Genomic DNA, 19,313 nt, shown 5'->3' on the forward strand with positions numbered 1-19,313 from the left:
AATTTAGAAATAAAAGTTAAAACTTTCAGAGTAGAAATCTAAAAATTTGACAGACTGGAATCCAGTGTCTCTCTTGTTGGTTGAACTGCTTATTGTGATTGACAGCAGCCATCCTAACTTGCACTCAAGTGCGCCCACAGTTAACTTGATCTCCAATAACTCCTAATGTCGTTTCCTACTTTACTACACCATGGAATCAGATTACCAACCTATAACACATCATTAAGCATCTTTACTTCTTGTACCAATGCAAGCTTGTCAGTACGTTAATTTTTTTTCAGTCAAACTCTGGTGATAAGATATCAATCCCATAGCCCACACTCCTCCGTCAAAATTTATGCAAAACAAAGAAGTAGAACTGCAAAAATTGGACAGACTGGCATCCCGGGTCTCTCTTGTTGGTTGAACTGCTTATTGAGGTTGACAGCAGCCAGCCTAACTTGCACTAAAGTGCCTCCACGATTAACTTGATCTCCAATAACCCCTAACTTCGTTTCCTACTTTACTACACCATGGAATCAGATTACCAACTTATGACACATCATTAAGCATCTGTTCTTCTTGTACCAATGCAAGCTTGTCAGTACGTTAATTTTTTTTCAGTCAAACTCTGTTGATAAGATATCAATCCCATAGCCCACACTCCACCGTCAAAATTTATGCAAAACAAAGAAGTAGAACTACAAAAATTTGACAGACCGGAATCCAGTGTCTCCCTTGTTGGTTGAACTACTTATCAAGTTTGACAGCAGCCGGCCCAACTTGCACTCAAGTGCCTCCACTGATAACCTTATCTCCAATAACTCATAATGTCGTTTCCTACTTTACTACACCTTGGAATCAGATTACCCCCCTATCACGCACCTCGTTTTCATCGTTATCCCATCCTGAAATTAAATGAGCAGTTCGTCGGGTAGCAAATTGGTAGGTACCAATAACCATTCCCATCCGTTTCTTTTTACATCCCCTGGTAGCTCGTGAGGGCTCTAACTTTGTTATAGTGCCTAACTGCAGCTGGTAGCTCATGAGGGCTCTAACTTTGTTATACAGCCTTACTGAAGCCTTTAAGTTCAATTCATCAGACTTCAGAGATTTGCTGGGCTGGAGTAAGTTAGTTTGGCAGTTTGGGGTTTCGTGGTACATCCCCTGGCAGCTCATGAGGGCTCTAACTTTGTTATACAACCTTACTGAAGCCTCATCTTTCATTTCATCAGACTTCTGAGCTTTGCCTGGCTGGGGTAACTTAGTTTGGGGTTTCATGTCAACTATGTCTTCCCTGTTTGGGCACAAAAGAGTTTCCAAACTGCAAGTGTCCTCCCAAATTTTGAGTCCCAGGTAAAAGGACTTTTAACTTGAAGATTTAAAAATCCCCCTAGCAGCTTTATCGTAAACTGCAGATTACAAATACTTACAATGTTGTTGCCTTGTCTAGGTTCGAACAGATCTAGCCTTATCTTACAATAAAGAGATGGTCAGAAATGTCCAGGGATTGAAAATTCCCCCTAGCAACTTTACTACAAACTGCAGATAACATGTATTTACCTTGCAATAGCGGGATGGCCTTCCATACGCCCACAGGGCCCTGGCTTGAGAACTGTCCGAAGGCCAGCTCCAGGAAGAAGATGGGCAGGCCGGCACACGCCAGCATAATGGTGTAGGGCACCAGGAATGCTCCTGGAAGGGAACAGGTATCATGGATTTAGCTTGACAAGAATTGAAGACCTTTGGTGATAGGAGTTCTGATGTGATAGGGCTTCTGAATTAGCCTCTACCAGTATGCAGACATGGCTGGAAAGAGAAGAAATGTGCCAAATAGACAGATAACATACCAGAGGAGTTTGCTTGCCAGGGAGTACAGTTTGCCATCTAAACTGTACTCCCAGACCAGCTAACTTCTCTGGCATGTTGTATGTCTATTTGGTCAATTTCTACTCTTTTCAGCCATCTCTAGAGCCTGGTAGAGGCTACTTCAGAGTCTGAATCGCACACCAGTGAAGCATCACATAGTGTAATGCACAGGCTTTTTTCTCTAAAAACTTCTAGAAGAGGATTCCATTCCCACCTCCTCCATTCTGGTAGGCGAGGTAGGGGAACCTCCAGACGTTGCCGAGCCCGACGGCGTACCCGACACACGAGAGGATGAAGTCCAGCTTGTTGGACCAGTTCCCGTGCTCAAACAAACAAATAAACATACAGTACAATCAAACTCACCTCCTCCGTTCTGGTAGGCGAGGTAGGGGAACCTCCAGACGTTGCCGAGTCCGACGGCGTACCCGACGCACGAGAGGATGAAGTCCAGCTTGTTGGACCAGTTCCCTCGCTCCTTGTTCTCATCCCCCTCATCTTCCACCGCCACTGAGCCGTTCTCAAACTTGTAGTTACCGTCCTGAGCGGGGAAATAGAAGGCCGATGTTAATATAAGTCCATTTTACAGACTGGTATAGTTCCAGCAGGGTGTGCAGATCAAGTATTGGGCTGCACAGCCACATGAGAGCATGCAGAGGGGAAATCTGTTGTGTGGCCCAAGGACGATAGAATTGGAGATGGCTGTCGCCATATGCACATTGTATGGTTTGGGATTTGTAACTTTAACCTCAAAGTTCAATTCATATTCAGAAACCTAGGATAGTGAATGAGAAGGTATATTTAAACTGTCAGCGGTGTTCAGAGTTTGTTACAAATTCAACGACACAAATCTAAATAATACTGCCCATTTCAAAGCTCAAACAGACACAAGTCACAAGACATTTAAGATCCTTACAGCTGTCAGAATTGTCAACAGCGGATGGAAAATTTTTGAACTCTTTTTAAAAATTCCATCACCCCTTCCACAATACTCCCTTGGTACATCCCACTTAAAAGATAATAGACACAAAGGAATGTCCATGAAACACATAAAACTAAGGGCAAAGCACCACAATTACAGACGTTTCTCCAAATAAAATATAGTCTAAACCCCACTAAAATTTTAATAACTGCAGCAACCAAACCCCAAGGACACAGCCGACACCGTAAACGCCGAATAAATAATAAAAATCAATGATCCTTACGAGTTCTATCGATTTCTGGGATGTCTTTGTAATGAGGAACAGTCAAAGGATTGATCCGGTGCTTTAGACACCCATCTAATTTTCAATTCTGCTGCGTTGGCGTCTTGTTCAAGGACGGAACAATCAATTGGGGCGATTATCTCTTAGTTACAGAACAGGTTCGTCAAAAGTTACTGCGAAACTTTCACAGACAACAAAATCAACATATCACTCCATACTCTAATTGCATTAAAACGAGCTGCTGTAAAAAGTGTAATGGTAGATGTGAAAACAGTGATGTCAAAGTAATTCAAAAGACAGACCCTTGCATTTGAAACAGACTAAATTTTAAAACTGGTTGGATTATGGACAGTCTAAACTAAATCGGTATTTTTTTTGGAAATGGCAAATGTTGTTGAGTTGTGCAAAGACTAGTACAAACAGATTTATTATAACATTACCAAAACAGCAGCAATATGAGCCACAAAGTTCAACAGCTGCTGTGAGCAACTCTGCTACAGCTAAGTTCCTGCATATTGCAAGAGTTTTAAAGCAGTGTAGACCAAATGAAGGTAGGGTCGTAGTCTTGTGAAATATCATGCTATTTTGGCTCCACAGAAGGTAAAAGTTTGGCATAACATTATGTCCAAAGATTTTCTTCCAACACAATGGTCTGAAGGCAAAAATATTCTGTTCAGTATATTGATGCACTGTGCAATACAAATATGTCTTTGAAAAGAGTAACATTTTGTCTCAAACAGATTTTAGACAGATTTTCTTCTTCCAAAAGGCTTCTATGCACAAGTATGTATGCTACATTGATGGCGGTTAGGCATCCAGGAATAAGATACCGCAAATGACAGTTACTCGAGCAACTGGATAAAATTTGGAAACGGACGGTGCAGGTAGCATTCACTACTTCAATGTCACTGACGAAAAGTAGTGGATGCTACCTGAAAAGTCTGACCGTTTCCAACTTTGATCCAGTTGCTTGAATAATTGTCAATTGGCGGTATGCTACAGAGTGCTGATGTTGGCATTATGGTTCCCACATTAATCAGAGTTGGCATTTTGAAGGGGCAGACGGGACAACTAACCTTTGGAAATGTATGGTGTTAGCTGCCCTACCCTCACCTACGAACTTTTCACTATCTGGGCTAATTTCACACACAGAAAGATGTAGACAACTTGTGTTTAAAAAGAGTTATCAGAGCTCGAAAAACTGGGTGCATAATTATGTACTTTTGTGCACCCAAAATTGGAGCTGTGCACCTAAAATCTTCAATGACATTTTTTCTGCCACCTTGTAGAAAACTTACTATTATACCAGGCAACTTCGAGATAAAAGAATTCCACTCCAATGCTACCTCAAACGAATGTTTCCAACTCCTATCCCACCAACTTATATACTATCAGTAGCTTACTAGTACACAGTCTACAATTTTATCTGGTGTGTGTCTTTAACTTTCAAGGGCATTTTTGCAGCACAACTTCTTAATAACAGGATTACATGCCAATTTTACCTCAAATCAATGTATAAAGTTTCTAGTAGTATCACTAACACAGTCTACAATTTCACCTAATATGTATCTTAAACTTTCAAGGGCATTTTTCTGCTCCCTTGTAGAAAACTTACTATTACACCGGGCAACTTTGAAATTTTCCACTCCAATTTTACCTCAAACAAATGCTTCCAACTCCTATCCCACCCACTTATACTATCAGCCTACAATTTCGCCTGGTATGTATCTTAAACATTCAAGGGCATTTTTTCTGCCACCTTGCAGAAAATTGACTGTTACAAACGGCAAGGGCAAGTTTTTAACGGCAGGATTCTTCCCATTAATTCAACCTCTCAATATCTAACCAGACACCGTTCACAGACTTCTTCCTTCCGCAATTTCGCACAAAGAACCCTTTTCCGCTGATGGCTCGCCGCGTAGCCTTGAATCACCGACCAATCTATACTTATGGTCCAATCTTGGCCCTAGAAATTGGTACGAACGGCTCTAGAGCAGACAGCTTCCACCTAATATGCTGCTATGAATGTGACGGCCTATTTTATATGCTAAGCCCAGTAATTTGGAGATACAGTAAGTGGGAGTCGCGATACATTGGATTGACATCAAGCAACTTAATGTCTGCTATATAGTCAAAATAGGAGACTAACGGCGGGCCATAAACGTCGGAGAAATGACTTTAGGAAAAGCCCCGGTTTAACGTCGGCTGTGCGTTTATTTCAGAGTCTCGGGCCTCACAAACTTTATGGCCTGTTAATGGCAGCCTCTGCTGAGAAGACTGAGTGAAAATGATTGAGAAAAGTTGGCATTTATAGTCCAAAGTTCAAATGTTTCCTAATAACACTGTTTTAAAAGGAATACCTAATACAATAATGATAAGAAGTTTGGACCTCATTCTTCTCCCTGCTGCCTAACCCTGTAACCAATATAGAGAATTTGAAAGGGCTACTTCAGTGTGCTAAACTAAAGGAAATTTTAGGATTTTACAAAATACAGTACGCTTTAAGTATAATAGAAAAATCCACCTCTTCAACTCAAAATTATGACACTGTGAATACATGTTTTTGCACTACAGTAGTGTATGGTTCCGACACAAAAAGAGCCGAATGTTGTATTGATGTCAACTTTTAAAACACTGTGAAAAACTCTGGTCTACACCTACCACAAAAATTGAATTGCCTGCATAAATGATGAAGGAATTAACACTAACAGTAGACAAAATTGTTCAGCTATTTCTGGCAAGTGCAACAACAGCTCTTCACAAACTATTTGAGATTCCCTTCCAATAGCGCATTTTAAATCTGCATGCAAGTTGTCACTTCAACTGAGGGGTCGGGTCTTGTATGCACTCCCGCTTGACTTAGCATTATACAAGGACATACGCACGCTCTACTGGGCCGCAAACATATCATACGCACGGCAGCGCCTCCCACGCGATCAAGCAAAAACGAGCATGGCATCCGCCGCGGGTTAAGCTCTCCAATTTGTCTTCCCCGCCTTTTCTTTGGGGAAATCTGTGACATTGGCAACTTTTAGCTCAGCAAAATTCATCATCCTGACAATAGATTTTATGCATGGCTGTGTGTTTTTTCGGTTTAAAACAACAACTTTTAGCACAGGAAAATTCATCATTCTGACAATAGATTTGATACGTTTTTTTGGTTTAGAATGTCATTCGTTATACAAGATACAGTTGCAATCTGAAGATTGAATAGCGTTATCATGTGCTTATTACATCGTTAATCAAAATTCACAGAAATGAAGAAGACTGCCAATTTATACTAGCACGACAAGTTAATGAAGACAATACAAGCATCAGACGTCTGATTGAACATTCAAAATATTGGATCACGCTATCTTGGTGCCGATTTGTCAAGTACTTTCACATGGAAATAATGGTGACAGAAATTACCTCATAACTACAATAAATGGCACACTGCGACCAGAAATAGGGTAATTGCTCACTTTTTCACATTATTGTTTTAGGCAGTGCAGTCTGACAAATCCCCTTAGACTTAGAGTAGTGTGATCTGTCTTACTTTTTGCAGGGATCTACATTTTGTGTTTTCAGCAAATTCTGCAGTTTTGCCCTAAATTTATGAGATTTGTGTAATCCAAACAACTAAAAGTATCTTTTACATTAAGGCAGCATGGCCAAATAACCTTTTTCAAGATACATATTTAATGAATGAGAAAAAATCTAGTCTATGCAGTATTTTTTTTCTGAATTTGACAGCCCTCCAAAATGAGTGACAACAGAAGAGCTATCTCCCACTCCAATTTGGTGGCCGTACCGTCTTCAGATCAAAAGATACAAAGTTCTGCTGGAGTTCCATAACAAGCCGCTAGGGGGACAAAAATCTAACCATTTTGAGGTCTCATCAATTCATTCAGGCATTCTCTAGTTACGTATCATGCTGACTGACACACACACACACACACACACACAGACACACACAAACGCTACCGAACAAAATAACCTTCTTGGCAAAGGTAATCATTTGTTTGGCAGAGCGTAAAGCGCCTAAGAACCTTGAAATAAGTCAGTGTGAGTGATTGACACGATTTCCGCACACTCCCAAAGCACACGACCCTCCAGGCACCCTTATCTTAGAACAGCACGACTCGCTACCATGGCTTCTACCATGTTTATGATTTAAACGATTGATTCTCAAATCTTGTGTAGAGGATTGTAGTTGCCTGCTTTACAGCCGAATAAACTTAAGTCAAATCAACATCGTTCCATGACCGGAATTTGCAGATGTTAAGAAGTCGAGGACTTGACTAGAGTCACCTGCACTTTAATTTCTGAGTAGCAACCTTAGCTTGCAGCAGGTGGTTTAACCTTTAGCACTCTGAAGTAGCATTTGTCACCCAATTCCCTATTGGTTACAGAGTTAGGCAGCAGGGAGAAGGTTAAACTCACGGCTAATTGTTCACAAAATTACTTTCTTCTGTTTCTTGCAACATGCGATCCTTTATCTCTAAATAATACATATAGTCATCCACATGAAAGAGCAACTTGTTTTTATTTCACCTATCTCAAGCATTTTTCAACAAATTGCAGGTTGCAGATGAGTATTTCATAGCCTGAGAGTCATCCTATTTAGTTTCAAGACTCTTCCATCACCATGAGAGCCCTGGAACTACATAGGATGACACTCAGGCCCAGTATTTCAAGCTCTGGCTGATAGAATTCAGTGTCTACCTACATGTAAGTGTACAATGAATATCAAATCAGCGAACAAAATATTCAACCTCATCTTGTGGGACCTGCACACCTCCCTGTGGTGGCAGCAGATCTACCACAAACCTGTTGTTTAATTATCTTCACTGATCTAATCACAATACTGTATATCAACTTCCCATCTGGAGTTCTATGAGAGAGCACGACTACAAAAGTAAGCCAGCGCTTCAACTACGCCGCACTCAGGAGCTCAGGGCATCAACAGTACATTTCCTTGGTTTTTAGACATTTTGAAGAAAAAGTTGAGATTCTGTCTAAGATGGAAAAAGAGGAAACTTGACTCCAACGCCAGGCTATTTTCTTGCTTCTTGGACATTTCAAAGTAAAAAAACTAGACCCTATTTTATTGCAGCACGTTGGTATTGTGATGTATAATCTCAACAATGCATACAGAGTACTGTATGTCTTTATTGCTGCCAAGTTTCTGTCGCTCTCAATGATCTGTTACAAAGAAGTGACAAGCGGCGGATACACAGCGTTTCACGGAGACTTGCGCTCCTGTAGTCTGGCATAATGACGGGGGAACTGCAGGGATTAGTGGAGGGGCTGGCGTGCTGGAAATTAATTTTGTTGTCATGTCAAGCAGTCAGGATTCTGCTTGCAAACATGATCATGAGCCATTTCTTATAGAACAACCATGATTGTGATAAACACATACATGTACATGTAAAATGGAAGAACACCAATTCACATTAAAATTTCTGCTCAAAGATCATCTCCTAAACCCCCATGGTTAGCCTTTAGAGGCCATAACCTTGGCCATGATGAAGTGTGTGAGAAATAAAACACCAGGTTAGGTAACATGGATGCCTGGCATTTCTACATACATCAGACAGAGGACTTAGCGATTAATCTGGCTTATGGGATTCGTATTTGACAGTGTTTCAGAAATGAAAAATGCTCTGAACTTACAACCTCTCATAGTGGACTGCTAAATTTTGCACTGCTGTCACTACTAATGATTCTTCATTGATAGAAAGAAAAGAGCAAGGAAAGGTCTAGACATGCAAAGAGCAAAGAGGGTTAAAGAGGGGACTAGGATTCTTGGAAATACTGAAAGGAAGGACTAGGAAAGCAGGAAAAAAACTCAGGGAAAGGACAGAGGAAAAAAGGAAATAGTGAGTGTACTTCATAATCTTTGAGTTTGACAAGCAATTTGCGCTGATAGGGGAAAACTCACAGTGAAGTGAAATATGTAGTTCTAGCTGTTTCTTGCCCTTTTTCAACAAAGCAGGTGTTTGCGCGAAAGATCATGACATCCTCAAACTTGTCTTGGCCTTACAATGTACAGGTATACTCAATGTCTGTATCACAAAAACAGGGCTGCCTGAAGGTATTACAATCTTCCACTCACAATACATGCACATGTGGTTACACCCCTATGTTTCAACACCATCTAACCCTAACCCTATCGGAGTATCGGAATGTAGGAGTGTCGGAACACACATGTAGGAGCATCCCTTCCCTACATGTATCTGCTTGGGTTTGGAGATTGCTACTGTCTCCCTACATCAGATGAATATAGGTGTGTCGGAACATACATGTAGGGATGTCGAAACATACATGTAAGGGCATCCCTTCTGTATTTGCTTGGGTTTGAAGATTGCTACTGTCAGTTTCCTACAGTGGGCATTTCTTCCCTACATGTATCTGCTTGAGTTTGGAGATTGCTGCTGTTTTCCTACAGTGGGCTTCCCTTCCAAACATGTATCTGCTTGGATTTGGAGATTGCCACTGTTTTCCTATAGTAATCCCCTTTGACAAGCCTGCCCAGATGCAGCCAGGATCCCCCTGCCCCCCTAATAACCCAGCTGCCTTAGTCAGAATGACAGTCATGTAGGGTATGAAACCCTGGGGACCCTCCTGCTCCCTAAATATGCACAGGAAAAGTCGGGTCCAAAAAAGGCTACGTCAAATATTCTGTGAACACTCGGTGGTCGCACCGACACAGGGATATCGTGTTGTACTGTAAATGCAGAAATTTTCCCAGTGGTTTTATGTTTGTGATTTTCGCGGTAAGCTCTTCGCCGCGAACATAAAACCACCGCAAATTCTTTTTTGCCCTCCTACCCATCGTCTACTATTGTCGCAAACGCAAACTTAAAACCACCGCAAATGCTCCATTTTCTCCCTACCGTTAAATTAAACCATGCTAACTTAAATGCATTCACAGTGCCTCCCTTTCAACACGTGGTAGGAACGCGCCAGTGATCATTACTATCAATTAATAACAAAATGAAATATTTCCCTTCCCTTATAGAGAGTCAGAGACTATAACTATGACACAACATTCTGAAAATGCACTTTGCATTACAAAGTTAATACTAGTCTACATCATTGCTCTGGTTTGTAGTAACTGGACTTCTAAGGGACCATATCTATCTAACCAGAAATACTCTGAATATTCTTGCAACACTCGGTGGCACCGAACAGGGATATCGCGTTGTATGCCCCTCTCAACACGTGGTGAGCAAGAAGGAGTGATCGATACTATCAATTACCCTCGTAAACATCCATCAAAGGGGCTCGTCAGCAGATTTTATTGTGGCTGGGTTTCCCTGAACGTTATGGGTTTTATGGTGAAAGTGCGGGCTGTTTTTTGCGATAAGCGTTGTTTAACCTCTGGTTGATACCAAAGGTGATAATCTCGGCACGGATCGCATAACTGGGAAACTGCCATTGCATAACACTACAGTTCTTTACATGGAGTTGCTAAATAAAAGTTCCCAATGGAATAGATTGGACTGAGCCATTCCACTTGAGGGGGCTGTATCCCTTCTTTCTATGACGTTTGGTGACTTTTGTAATATGCCCTACTGATGCATGTACAATGTATTGCCATTTTGTTGGTCAAGTACATGAATGTCAATGACCACAAGAAGACAATTTAACTTGCAAGCTCACACACACACAACTTGCAAGGTACAGGAAAGTAATGAAGTCCCTAGGACTAGCACTAATGGACATTTTTCACTGTACATGTGTCACAGAGCACACATGAAGGTGAATATCCTAGCTAGCACATTGACCCTGTATATATAGTCTCCTTGTTGCAATAAGAAGGAGAAAAGCTCTTAAGACAAAGAGTAAGACTTCGAGCATGAGAGAAACATCTGTATCTGTATAGCCTGTATATCCGCCTTTCGGCGTAACACACCAGCTTCGCAGGCACGCGGCGTGACAGCAGCTGGTTATATTACACTGAACGGCCTGTCACACCTAACTTTTGCTCATCTGACTGCAACCGTTCTTTAAAGCTAATCAGTGAAGATGTTCCTTTCTTTTTCTACATTCAAGAGAGAGGTGTCCACAAACCAAGCGACTGGTTTGCTGTAGCCCCCCACCCCACACATGTATCATGTTCCCCCTGAATACCCCTGACACAGGGTCCCGTTATTAATGCTTAAATGACCCCTTCATCATCACATCAGTCACTTCTGCCCTGGTCTGACAAAAACACACTCCTGAACAATCTGCATGGACATGGAGTCTGTTTCGAGCCTTACATAGACCTGATTAGTACATTGTTTGGTTCTTGTCACTTTTACAAATCAAAAGCAATCTTGCTTTCCTTGATATATTTCAATACTGCAGGTTTTACAATTTTGGAAGATACATGACTTCTTGCTTTTTTTTCTTCGCTTTTTTCTTTCACTGTAACAAATTCCATGCTAAACAACATCAGTTTACAACGTAGTTTTGTACTTTTCCACGTCGGTAAATGATTTTGTACAAAATGCTACGTATCTCCCCAAAAGACAAAAAAAAAAGACTGAGCTGTGCATCTGCTCACAGATTTTTCTAATTTATAGTTTTTATTTATACAAATTGAGGAAACAGTTTTCTTCATTCTCCTTTGCCCTCCTAGCCTGGATACCAGACCCCCAATCTCTATAATATATATCGAGATATATACTTGAGAGATAGGGGGTCTGGTATCCAGGCTATTGCCCTCCCCGTCCTTTCAATAACAAATGACCGTTATTGACCAATGTCTGGCTGTATATTTTCCTGAAGAGTTGACCCTAGTCCTTGAGAGCCCGCTGGCCCGTGTCTAATAGCGTCCCACTCGCACCTGCGCCCCTTTCTTAACGTTATCTGTATTACTGGGACGGCCAAGGTAACAGCTAACTGTTGTCAATAAATAAACCATGCAGAAACGGGACGGTGTATTTGTATTGATCAAAACGGTTTTGTATTATATTGATTGGATGGTTTTGTATTATATTGATCGAATGGTTTTGTATTGTATTGATCGAATGGTTTTGTATTATATTGATCGAATGGTTTTGTATTACATTAATCAAAGGTTTTGTATTATATTGATCAATGGTTTTGTATTTACATTGAATGATCGAATGCCTTTGTATTATATTGATCGAATGGTTTTGTATCATATTGATCGAATGGTTGTATTGTATTGATTGAATGGTTTGTATTATAGTTTACATGTATATTGATCAAAAGGTTTGTGTCCAGATACAATACACCAACTTTAAAATTGTGACTATAGCAAGTCAATAATTAAACCATACAGAAATGGGGAGGGGGTATGGATTTGTCACAGTAACTTTCCAAGGACTGTTTAAATTTCTTTGTTTCTGTTCTTTGCTTTGTTGTTAAATTTCTTCTTTTTCTGTTCTTTGCTTTGTTGTTATTTTAGACACAGTGCCTTTGACACCACTGTCCCAATCTGCAAGTCAGCCATGAAACCAGAAGGGCCCAAAGGGAGTAAATGCTTCAGCAGCACTAGTGGTAATTAAGCCCTTTGGGAGCAAATTGGTAACAAGAGACAGTTTTAAGTTCATAGACCTCAAATTCTCCATGTTTTGCCAGTTTGGGGTCATTGAAATGGCACACGTACATCCAGCTGCTTTAGGCTTCCAAACTAACACATCATAATAATCCAAACTAAAGAGATTGAAAAGTCAACATCTTACTTTCTTTTGTATTTCCAAATGTAGCATGGCATACATTACTATCACATACAGTGTAAAATCTGACATCATAAGAACCCCAATCTTCCGAATGCAAGGCAAACATACTACCCCCTTGGCCATTGCACCTTTTTTTTGGCTCTGAAACAGAACAGTCAAAACATGTTACAATGATCTCTTATTAAACAGTTGTATGGAGATTTGGAGATTTTAGAACTCTGCCAATTTCTTTTTGTATAATTACAGTATTCTGAAACAGTTGGTTCCCTCCAGCACAAACTGTACATTCAGGGCTCTTGAGTTTAGAATGATGTCAAATTACTTCCCTGTTGCTGGCAGCAAAGTTCTTCAAAGCTACAGTCTGAATCCTGTCTAGAGCAGGCTGATAAATTGCCTCCATACCAGCTCTTTGGGGGATTTTGTTGAAGATTGCAACTTTGGCCAAGATGTAGGGGAGGTAAAGACAGATTAACACGCAAGTTACTGCCAGAAAGAGGAAGAAGATGCGTAAATCAAGCTGGACCATGGATGTATCCAAGAACCCGTCTTCTGTCCCTTGACGGAAATTTGCTTGTCGGGACAGAAAAAATGTCACTGTTCTTCAAAAAAGTCTGAACTTCAAGCGTAAAAATCAACAGCGACTATGATGACTGGGCTGGAAAACATTTGGTTTAAAGCTGGAGAAAGCCCTGAGCGGGACCCAACTTCTTCTTGAATAGCAGAGGCAACTTTTCTGAGAAAGTGGGCAATGACAGTCTTGGTAAGTTGTGGGACAAGCCTAGCCTGGATGCCAGACCCCCAAACTCTAAAAGATCTATTGTGTGGTAAAGATATATTAGATTGATATTCTAGAGATTGGGGTCTGGCATCCAGCTAGGAAAAGCTAGTAACGTAGGCTACTTTTCTGAGGAAGTGGGCAATGACAGTCTTGGAAGTAGTTGTGGGAAAACCCATGTGTCACCAGCAATGGGGTGCGTCTAATGGCCCATCGGGGTGACCTTAGCGACATGTCAATCACGACAGAGAGCATTCTGGGTAAAAAAGTTAGAGACCCACCAAAACAAAGATTTTTAAAGGCATCTTGTGACAGACCATTTCCTCAGAAATGGGTGTGTTCAACTGTGTAATTGGACCATCAGGAGTGACCTTACCACATGTCAATCACATGTCAATCATGACAGAGAGGATTATGGGTAAGAAAGTTAGAGACTCATCTACATAGAAATTCCATATACAAAGCTTCCCAAAAGTAGCTAACTTTTTGATGCGTGTTAAGGTTAGATATTTGTTAAAATCAAATTTCGTCTAAACTTATTAACATTGAAAGGAAGATAAAAACCATCAATGAAGGTTAGAGACATCTAGGTAATGAGATACACAATACAAAAGTTTCTCTCAAGCAACTCGATAAAGTTTGTAAATGGTCAGACGTTTCAGACAGCATCCGCTATCTTTCATCAGAGACTGCAAAGAATCTCAAGTCCAACAGATATAAAGTTAGGAACAAATCTATGTAAAGACTTCTATTAGATTTCATGACGAAAAAAGGAGAGTGAAAATGTACAAGCACTTGTAAATGCATTAATCTGGCCCAAGCCTTATTTGGTATTGGACTACACTGCCTAGCGTACTCAATATCAACAAAAGACAAGTGAAATTCCTGACACTCCAACTAAACAACAAGTGAGCAAATCCTCTCCATAACAACCCACGCTCAACCAGAAAAATGTCCTCCGGTTGATGGATTGCCCCAATTTACCCGCCCCGTCCACCAGAAAAACTGAAATTAACGAGCTGCTAAATCACTAACGACTTAAAATCCTTAGGCAAAGAGGAGACTTCCAAGAAAGTGACGTCTGAAGTCTCTGTACACCTGTTCAGGGTTTGTGTAGAAACCTGAGGGGAAATGTGATGGTAGTGAACAGATGGGAGGAATAGAGGGGTACGGGAGGATGAAATATGTATGGTATGCACAACAAAGGGTGGACAGATGCGCCTAACTCTGACCATTAAGTAAAAGCTGAAACTAGGAAAGTACAACTCAGAAGGTAGAATTTGGATGTTTGGAAACTTGAGGTGAAATGTGATGGTAGTGAACAGATGGGAGAATATGGGAGAATACTGGAGTGTGGAGGGTGAAATATGTCTGGTATGCATAACAAAGGTTAACAGATGCTATCAACAGACTCTGACCCACTATAACAAGGCCAAATGAATTTTTCCACGGTTCTCAAATGATTTGAATAAAACAAATGTGTGCACCTGTCCTTGGAAACAAAATGTAAATGTTTATTTCTTTATTTTCAATTTCTTTGCTTTGAAAATCTTGTTTATGAAGATTATGACAATGAATCATTTATCGTTTCAGTGATGGTGATCTGAACTCAAAAGTCATCAGTCAAAATAAAAAAAGGCAGGAAATTTCCTTTCAAAAAAGTTGTAAATCAGTTGATACACCTTTTATGATACAACCTCTAACAACAAATTGCATCAAGTTCATGCACACTTAATTCCAAACGCAGTCTTTGATATGATTATGAATTGAATGTTTGGCCAAAACTAATCACCTACAGTTTTATATTCCTTTAAGTTAGGCCAAACCAAATTCAAGGAAGTTTTCATTTTTCAAAGCTATTCTGTTCATACAAAAACTACTCACAAACAAACCAATGAAAAGCAACCTTTGCAAAATAATTATCTCTCAGAGTTGCTAATAACATTGAAAAAAATCTACATATCAACAGTAACAACAACTGTCGCCTTCTGCTTCAACAGCAAAAAAAAGGAAGCCGTTAAATGAGTAAGACGTCCTGGATGTGCCTCAAATTCAAAGAAGGAACGCTAATCCTCCGTTTGTACAAAAGAAGTCCTGAAAAGCACGATTTTGCTGACTTCATATCTTCCACTCCGGCAGCTTGATCCCCCAAATCCCTTCAAACAAGGAGAGGGTTTGGAAAGCGAAAGGGGTTTGATTGAAAGGGAAAGCGAGATGTGATTAATGAGATCTCGAGGCGTAACGTTAGGATTGGTGCCGTGAGCTCTCCTCCTCTTTGTTTGGACGTCACGATTTAACGGATGGGACGTTAGAGACGCTAGTTTTCTCCCTCGCCTTCTGTTGTCAGGTTTTGAATGTAAATCAGATTTCAGTTGCTTTTGTTGAGCTCTGCTGCGGAGTTGAGCAGCACAGCAGGACGAAATTGGGTGAGGGGAAACGGTTTTTCACAACGTTGGAACAACAAATTCTTCCTCTCAGTGTAGACAATGGTTAAAGTCAAGTAAACCAACTCGCACTTCATGTTGTACAGATGACTATGAAATCGTCGCAACCAAAACAACCGTCAAACAGTCAAAAGACAATATTAATGATCTTGAGCTCCTATTAGACTTGCTTTGGAAATAATATTTCAAAACGTTGGAACAACAAATTCTCCCTCTCAGTGTAGACAATGGTAAAATTAAAGTAAAACCAACTCGCACTTCATGTTGTACAGAAATAAATTATGATAACTGTGAAACTGTCTTTGAGTGGTAACCAAAACTATTGACAAAACTATCGTAAAACAGTCAAAGGACAATATTAATGATCTTGAGCTACTACAGTCAAACCTGCCCAAGGCGACCACCCGGCGGACCGAGCAAAAACGGTCGCGATGGACAGGTGGTCGCCATGAAGAGGATTCCACTCACATGTTTCCAGGTCGAGGTTTTCAAATACAGTACGTAAATGGATGGAAAATTATGTCAATTTAGACAGCATGACCCCCACCAGGTTCAATTCTCATCGACAGAAAGATCCTACAAAAATTACATTTTCCATTATCGTTGTAATAATTGTGTACCGCTACATCGTGTACAAATTTTCGTCATAATATTTTGACTACAAACGCAGCGCCCTCCCGCATTCACGTTACATTAAATAGTACACACACACACGCACATCATCGAAGTTTAAAGTCCTTTAAGACAAATCCCTAGAAACACCTGCTGGCCCCAGCCTTTCTTGGGGCGCCGACCGCTGGATAAAAGGGGCAAAAAGTTTTCGATCTGACAACTAAAGATGAAAACGGAACGGTGTGACTTCGGCGCGGCGCGGCAAGCTCTGTGCGACCGCATCGAAAGGTAAGTCAGTGCAGCCAGAACGCACAGCGTCCAATAAAGGTTTGTTAGATTCACCGGGAAATAAAAAGAAAATAAGAATATTAATTTTCATCAATAACTAGAGTATTCGTAAATGTTCATACACAAAAGCATCGTGTTTTAGAAAGGTCAGCGGTACGCCCAATCCGGGCCGTGCCAAATCCAAGATGGCGTCGGGACCAAGGAACAACATTTCTCGCCCGATGTTTTGCCCGCCGCGAAGTCATTTTTCGGCGGAATTTAGTAAGACACAGACAAATTTTTGTTGAAACTACAAGAAATAGATAGTAATTTCTGTGAAATCTGACTTTATGGCGCCATGTACTACGTATTCGTTTTGAAAATTGAGTTTAAACCGAACTGAGTTTGCGGTAAACTATAAGATTACGATAGGCACAACAACATCACAAACATTTGTCTTTACAATATTTATAGTGGGAACATTTTATTAAAAAACTTCATGGAGGAATCGATGCTATAACATTGCTATTCCATATATTTTTGTCCTTATTTTTGTCCTTCAAAGTCTTGAAAACATTTCCGTGAAATCCGACAGCAAACTGATCCGATGTCACCACACGCTTGAAAATTAGGCGGCCGCCATGGGCAGGGATTGTGCTCTGTGTGGTCCCAATTCGTGGCGGTCGCGGTCGCGTTGGACAGGTGGTCGCCTTGGGCAGGTAGCTTAATGCTTGTGCCTATGGGGAAAATTTTCGGGACCGAGAAAAAGCGGTCGCCATGGCCAGGTGGTCGCGTTGAAAAGGTGGTCGCCTAGGCAGGTTTGACTGTATTTGACTTGCTTTGGAAACGGTTTTTCAAAATGTTGGAACAGCAAATTCTTCCTCTCGGTGTAGACAATGGTAAAATTCAAGTAAGACCAACTCCTACTTCATATTTTACAGAAATGAATTATGATGACTATGAAATTGTCTCTGAGTCGTAACCAAGACTATCATTAAAAAATCGAAAGACAATATCAATGATCTTGAGCTCTAATTTGTAGGAAAAGAAGACAGGAATTTCTTGCCAAGGTCAATCTTTTGTTGCTGAACTAAGGAACATGCAGGATTAATTTGTGTTGACCTCATTCCAGAAGTAGATTTGGTTCATTCCAGTCGTCACGGTACAAATCTCTGTCCTCTACATGGACAGTAGATTATAGGATGCTGAAAAGGAAAGAATGTTGAGGCTTCAATAGCTTTTTTTTTCCTTTGCAAGGCCACACAACAACAGGTGACTGGTACATTGTAGCTGGCAGGAAAATTACTGTAAATGCATTTTCAAGTTTGCTGGGATTGGATTTCACAGAAACTGAGAAAGGTAGAAAATCAGTGCATGTGGTGGTTTTCAGTTTTCAGTTGAAACAAGGTGGTAGGCCAGCAGAAGACAGAACATGCATTTTTATGGTGAATAGGTTACCGCGAAAAGTCCATCGACGCTGAACCGATCGCCCGTCAACCGATCGTCCGTCAGGATGAAAAGGAGAAGAAGAAGGTAACTGCGAAAAGTGTGACCATTTAACCACAGTGAAAATTTAAACATTTAAAGAAATGGAGGTGACAGGGACGAGCGGAGTAAGGGGAACAAAGCTTCCCAAGTTGGGATCAAAATAATTCAAATAATGATTTTCTCAACATCATCCATGAGATATTAAGTTCAGCTGCAGTACCATAAAAAGCCTATAGGAGGCCCAAAATGTAATAATTTCAAAGTCTTTTCAAGACCTACCCACATAGATGTACATGTATAGTGATATACCAGTACAATCCATCTAAGCCTTCTAGAGCTACGTTGTATGTTGTTCATCCATATACATGATGTACCAACATAAAAGCGGTCGAACCTTTGACTGAGGACAAAGCATAATGCTTTCTCGGTAGCATGCAAACATACAAATGTACACACATACACATGTACAAACACCACCAAAAACATAACCTTCTTGGCAAAGGTAATGACAACAGCAGATGACTGGTAGCTAAACTGGCAAGAAAAATAAACTGCACAAGTCTTTGGCAGGTTATGTACAGGCTAAGTGAGTGGCTGACAGATGAAACGCTAACAGGCAACCATCTTATCTGGAAGGTAATGCGACACTGTCTAGGTCCAGAGGATACACATGAAGGTTTTAGTGATACCAGTTTGCAAGATACTTTTCATAACATTTCACAACTATGTCAACAACATGACCAAGTGTTTGGGCAGACACTGACAGGAACTAATGAAAGAAAGGCTGATTAGTGCTCCTATAATGGTGCTCTTGAACCCCCCCCCCCCCCAATAGCCTCAGCACTAAAGATACCATGTCAAAACACAGACACACTTTTAAGTCTAACACAAGAAACACTCACCCAAAAAAGAGATATTAGTCACTAAATTAGTATCATGCAGACAAAACTGTGACAGTTTATGTTACCAGTACTCTTGCAAACCTCAAGAACAC

General features: G+C 40.6%; 1 protein-coding gene across 3 annotated transcripts in view; it reads right to left on the reverse strand.

Annotated features, from left to right (window-relative positions):
- Positions 1-19,313, reverse strand: part of LOC136422395 (sodium- and chloride-dependent glycine transporter 2-like) — an 87,027-nt gene that overhangs the window by 18,470 nt on the left and 49,244 nt on the right. For 2 of the 3 annotated variants that reach the window (XM_066410138.1, XM_066410139.1), the window contains 2 exons: positions 2,212-2,386; positions 1,543-1,674 (listed from right to left, as the gene is read on the reverse strand). In XM_066410138.1, the coding sequence (XP_066266235.1) occupies positions 1,543-1,674; positions 2,212-2,386 (307 nt within the window). Of the gene's footprint in view, positions 1-1,542; positions 1,675-2,062; positions 2,169-2,211; positions 2,387-19,313 lie in introns of those variants that run through there. The other variant, XM_066410140.1, reaches the window with a different exon arrangement.

Source organism: Branchiostoma lanceolatum, chromosome 17, assembly GCF_035083965.1.
Source record: "Branchiostoma lanceolatum isolate klBraLanc5 chromosome 17, klBraLanc5.hap2, whole genome shotgun sequence".
NCBI lineage: Eukaryota > Metazoa > Chordata > Leptocardii > Amphioxiformes > Branchiostomatidae > Branchiostoma > Branchiostoma lanceolatum.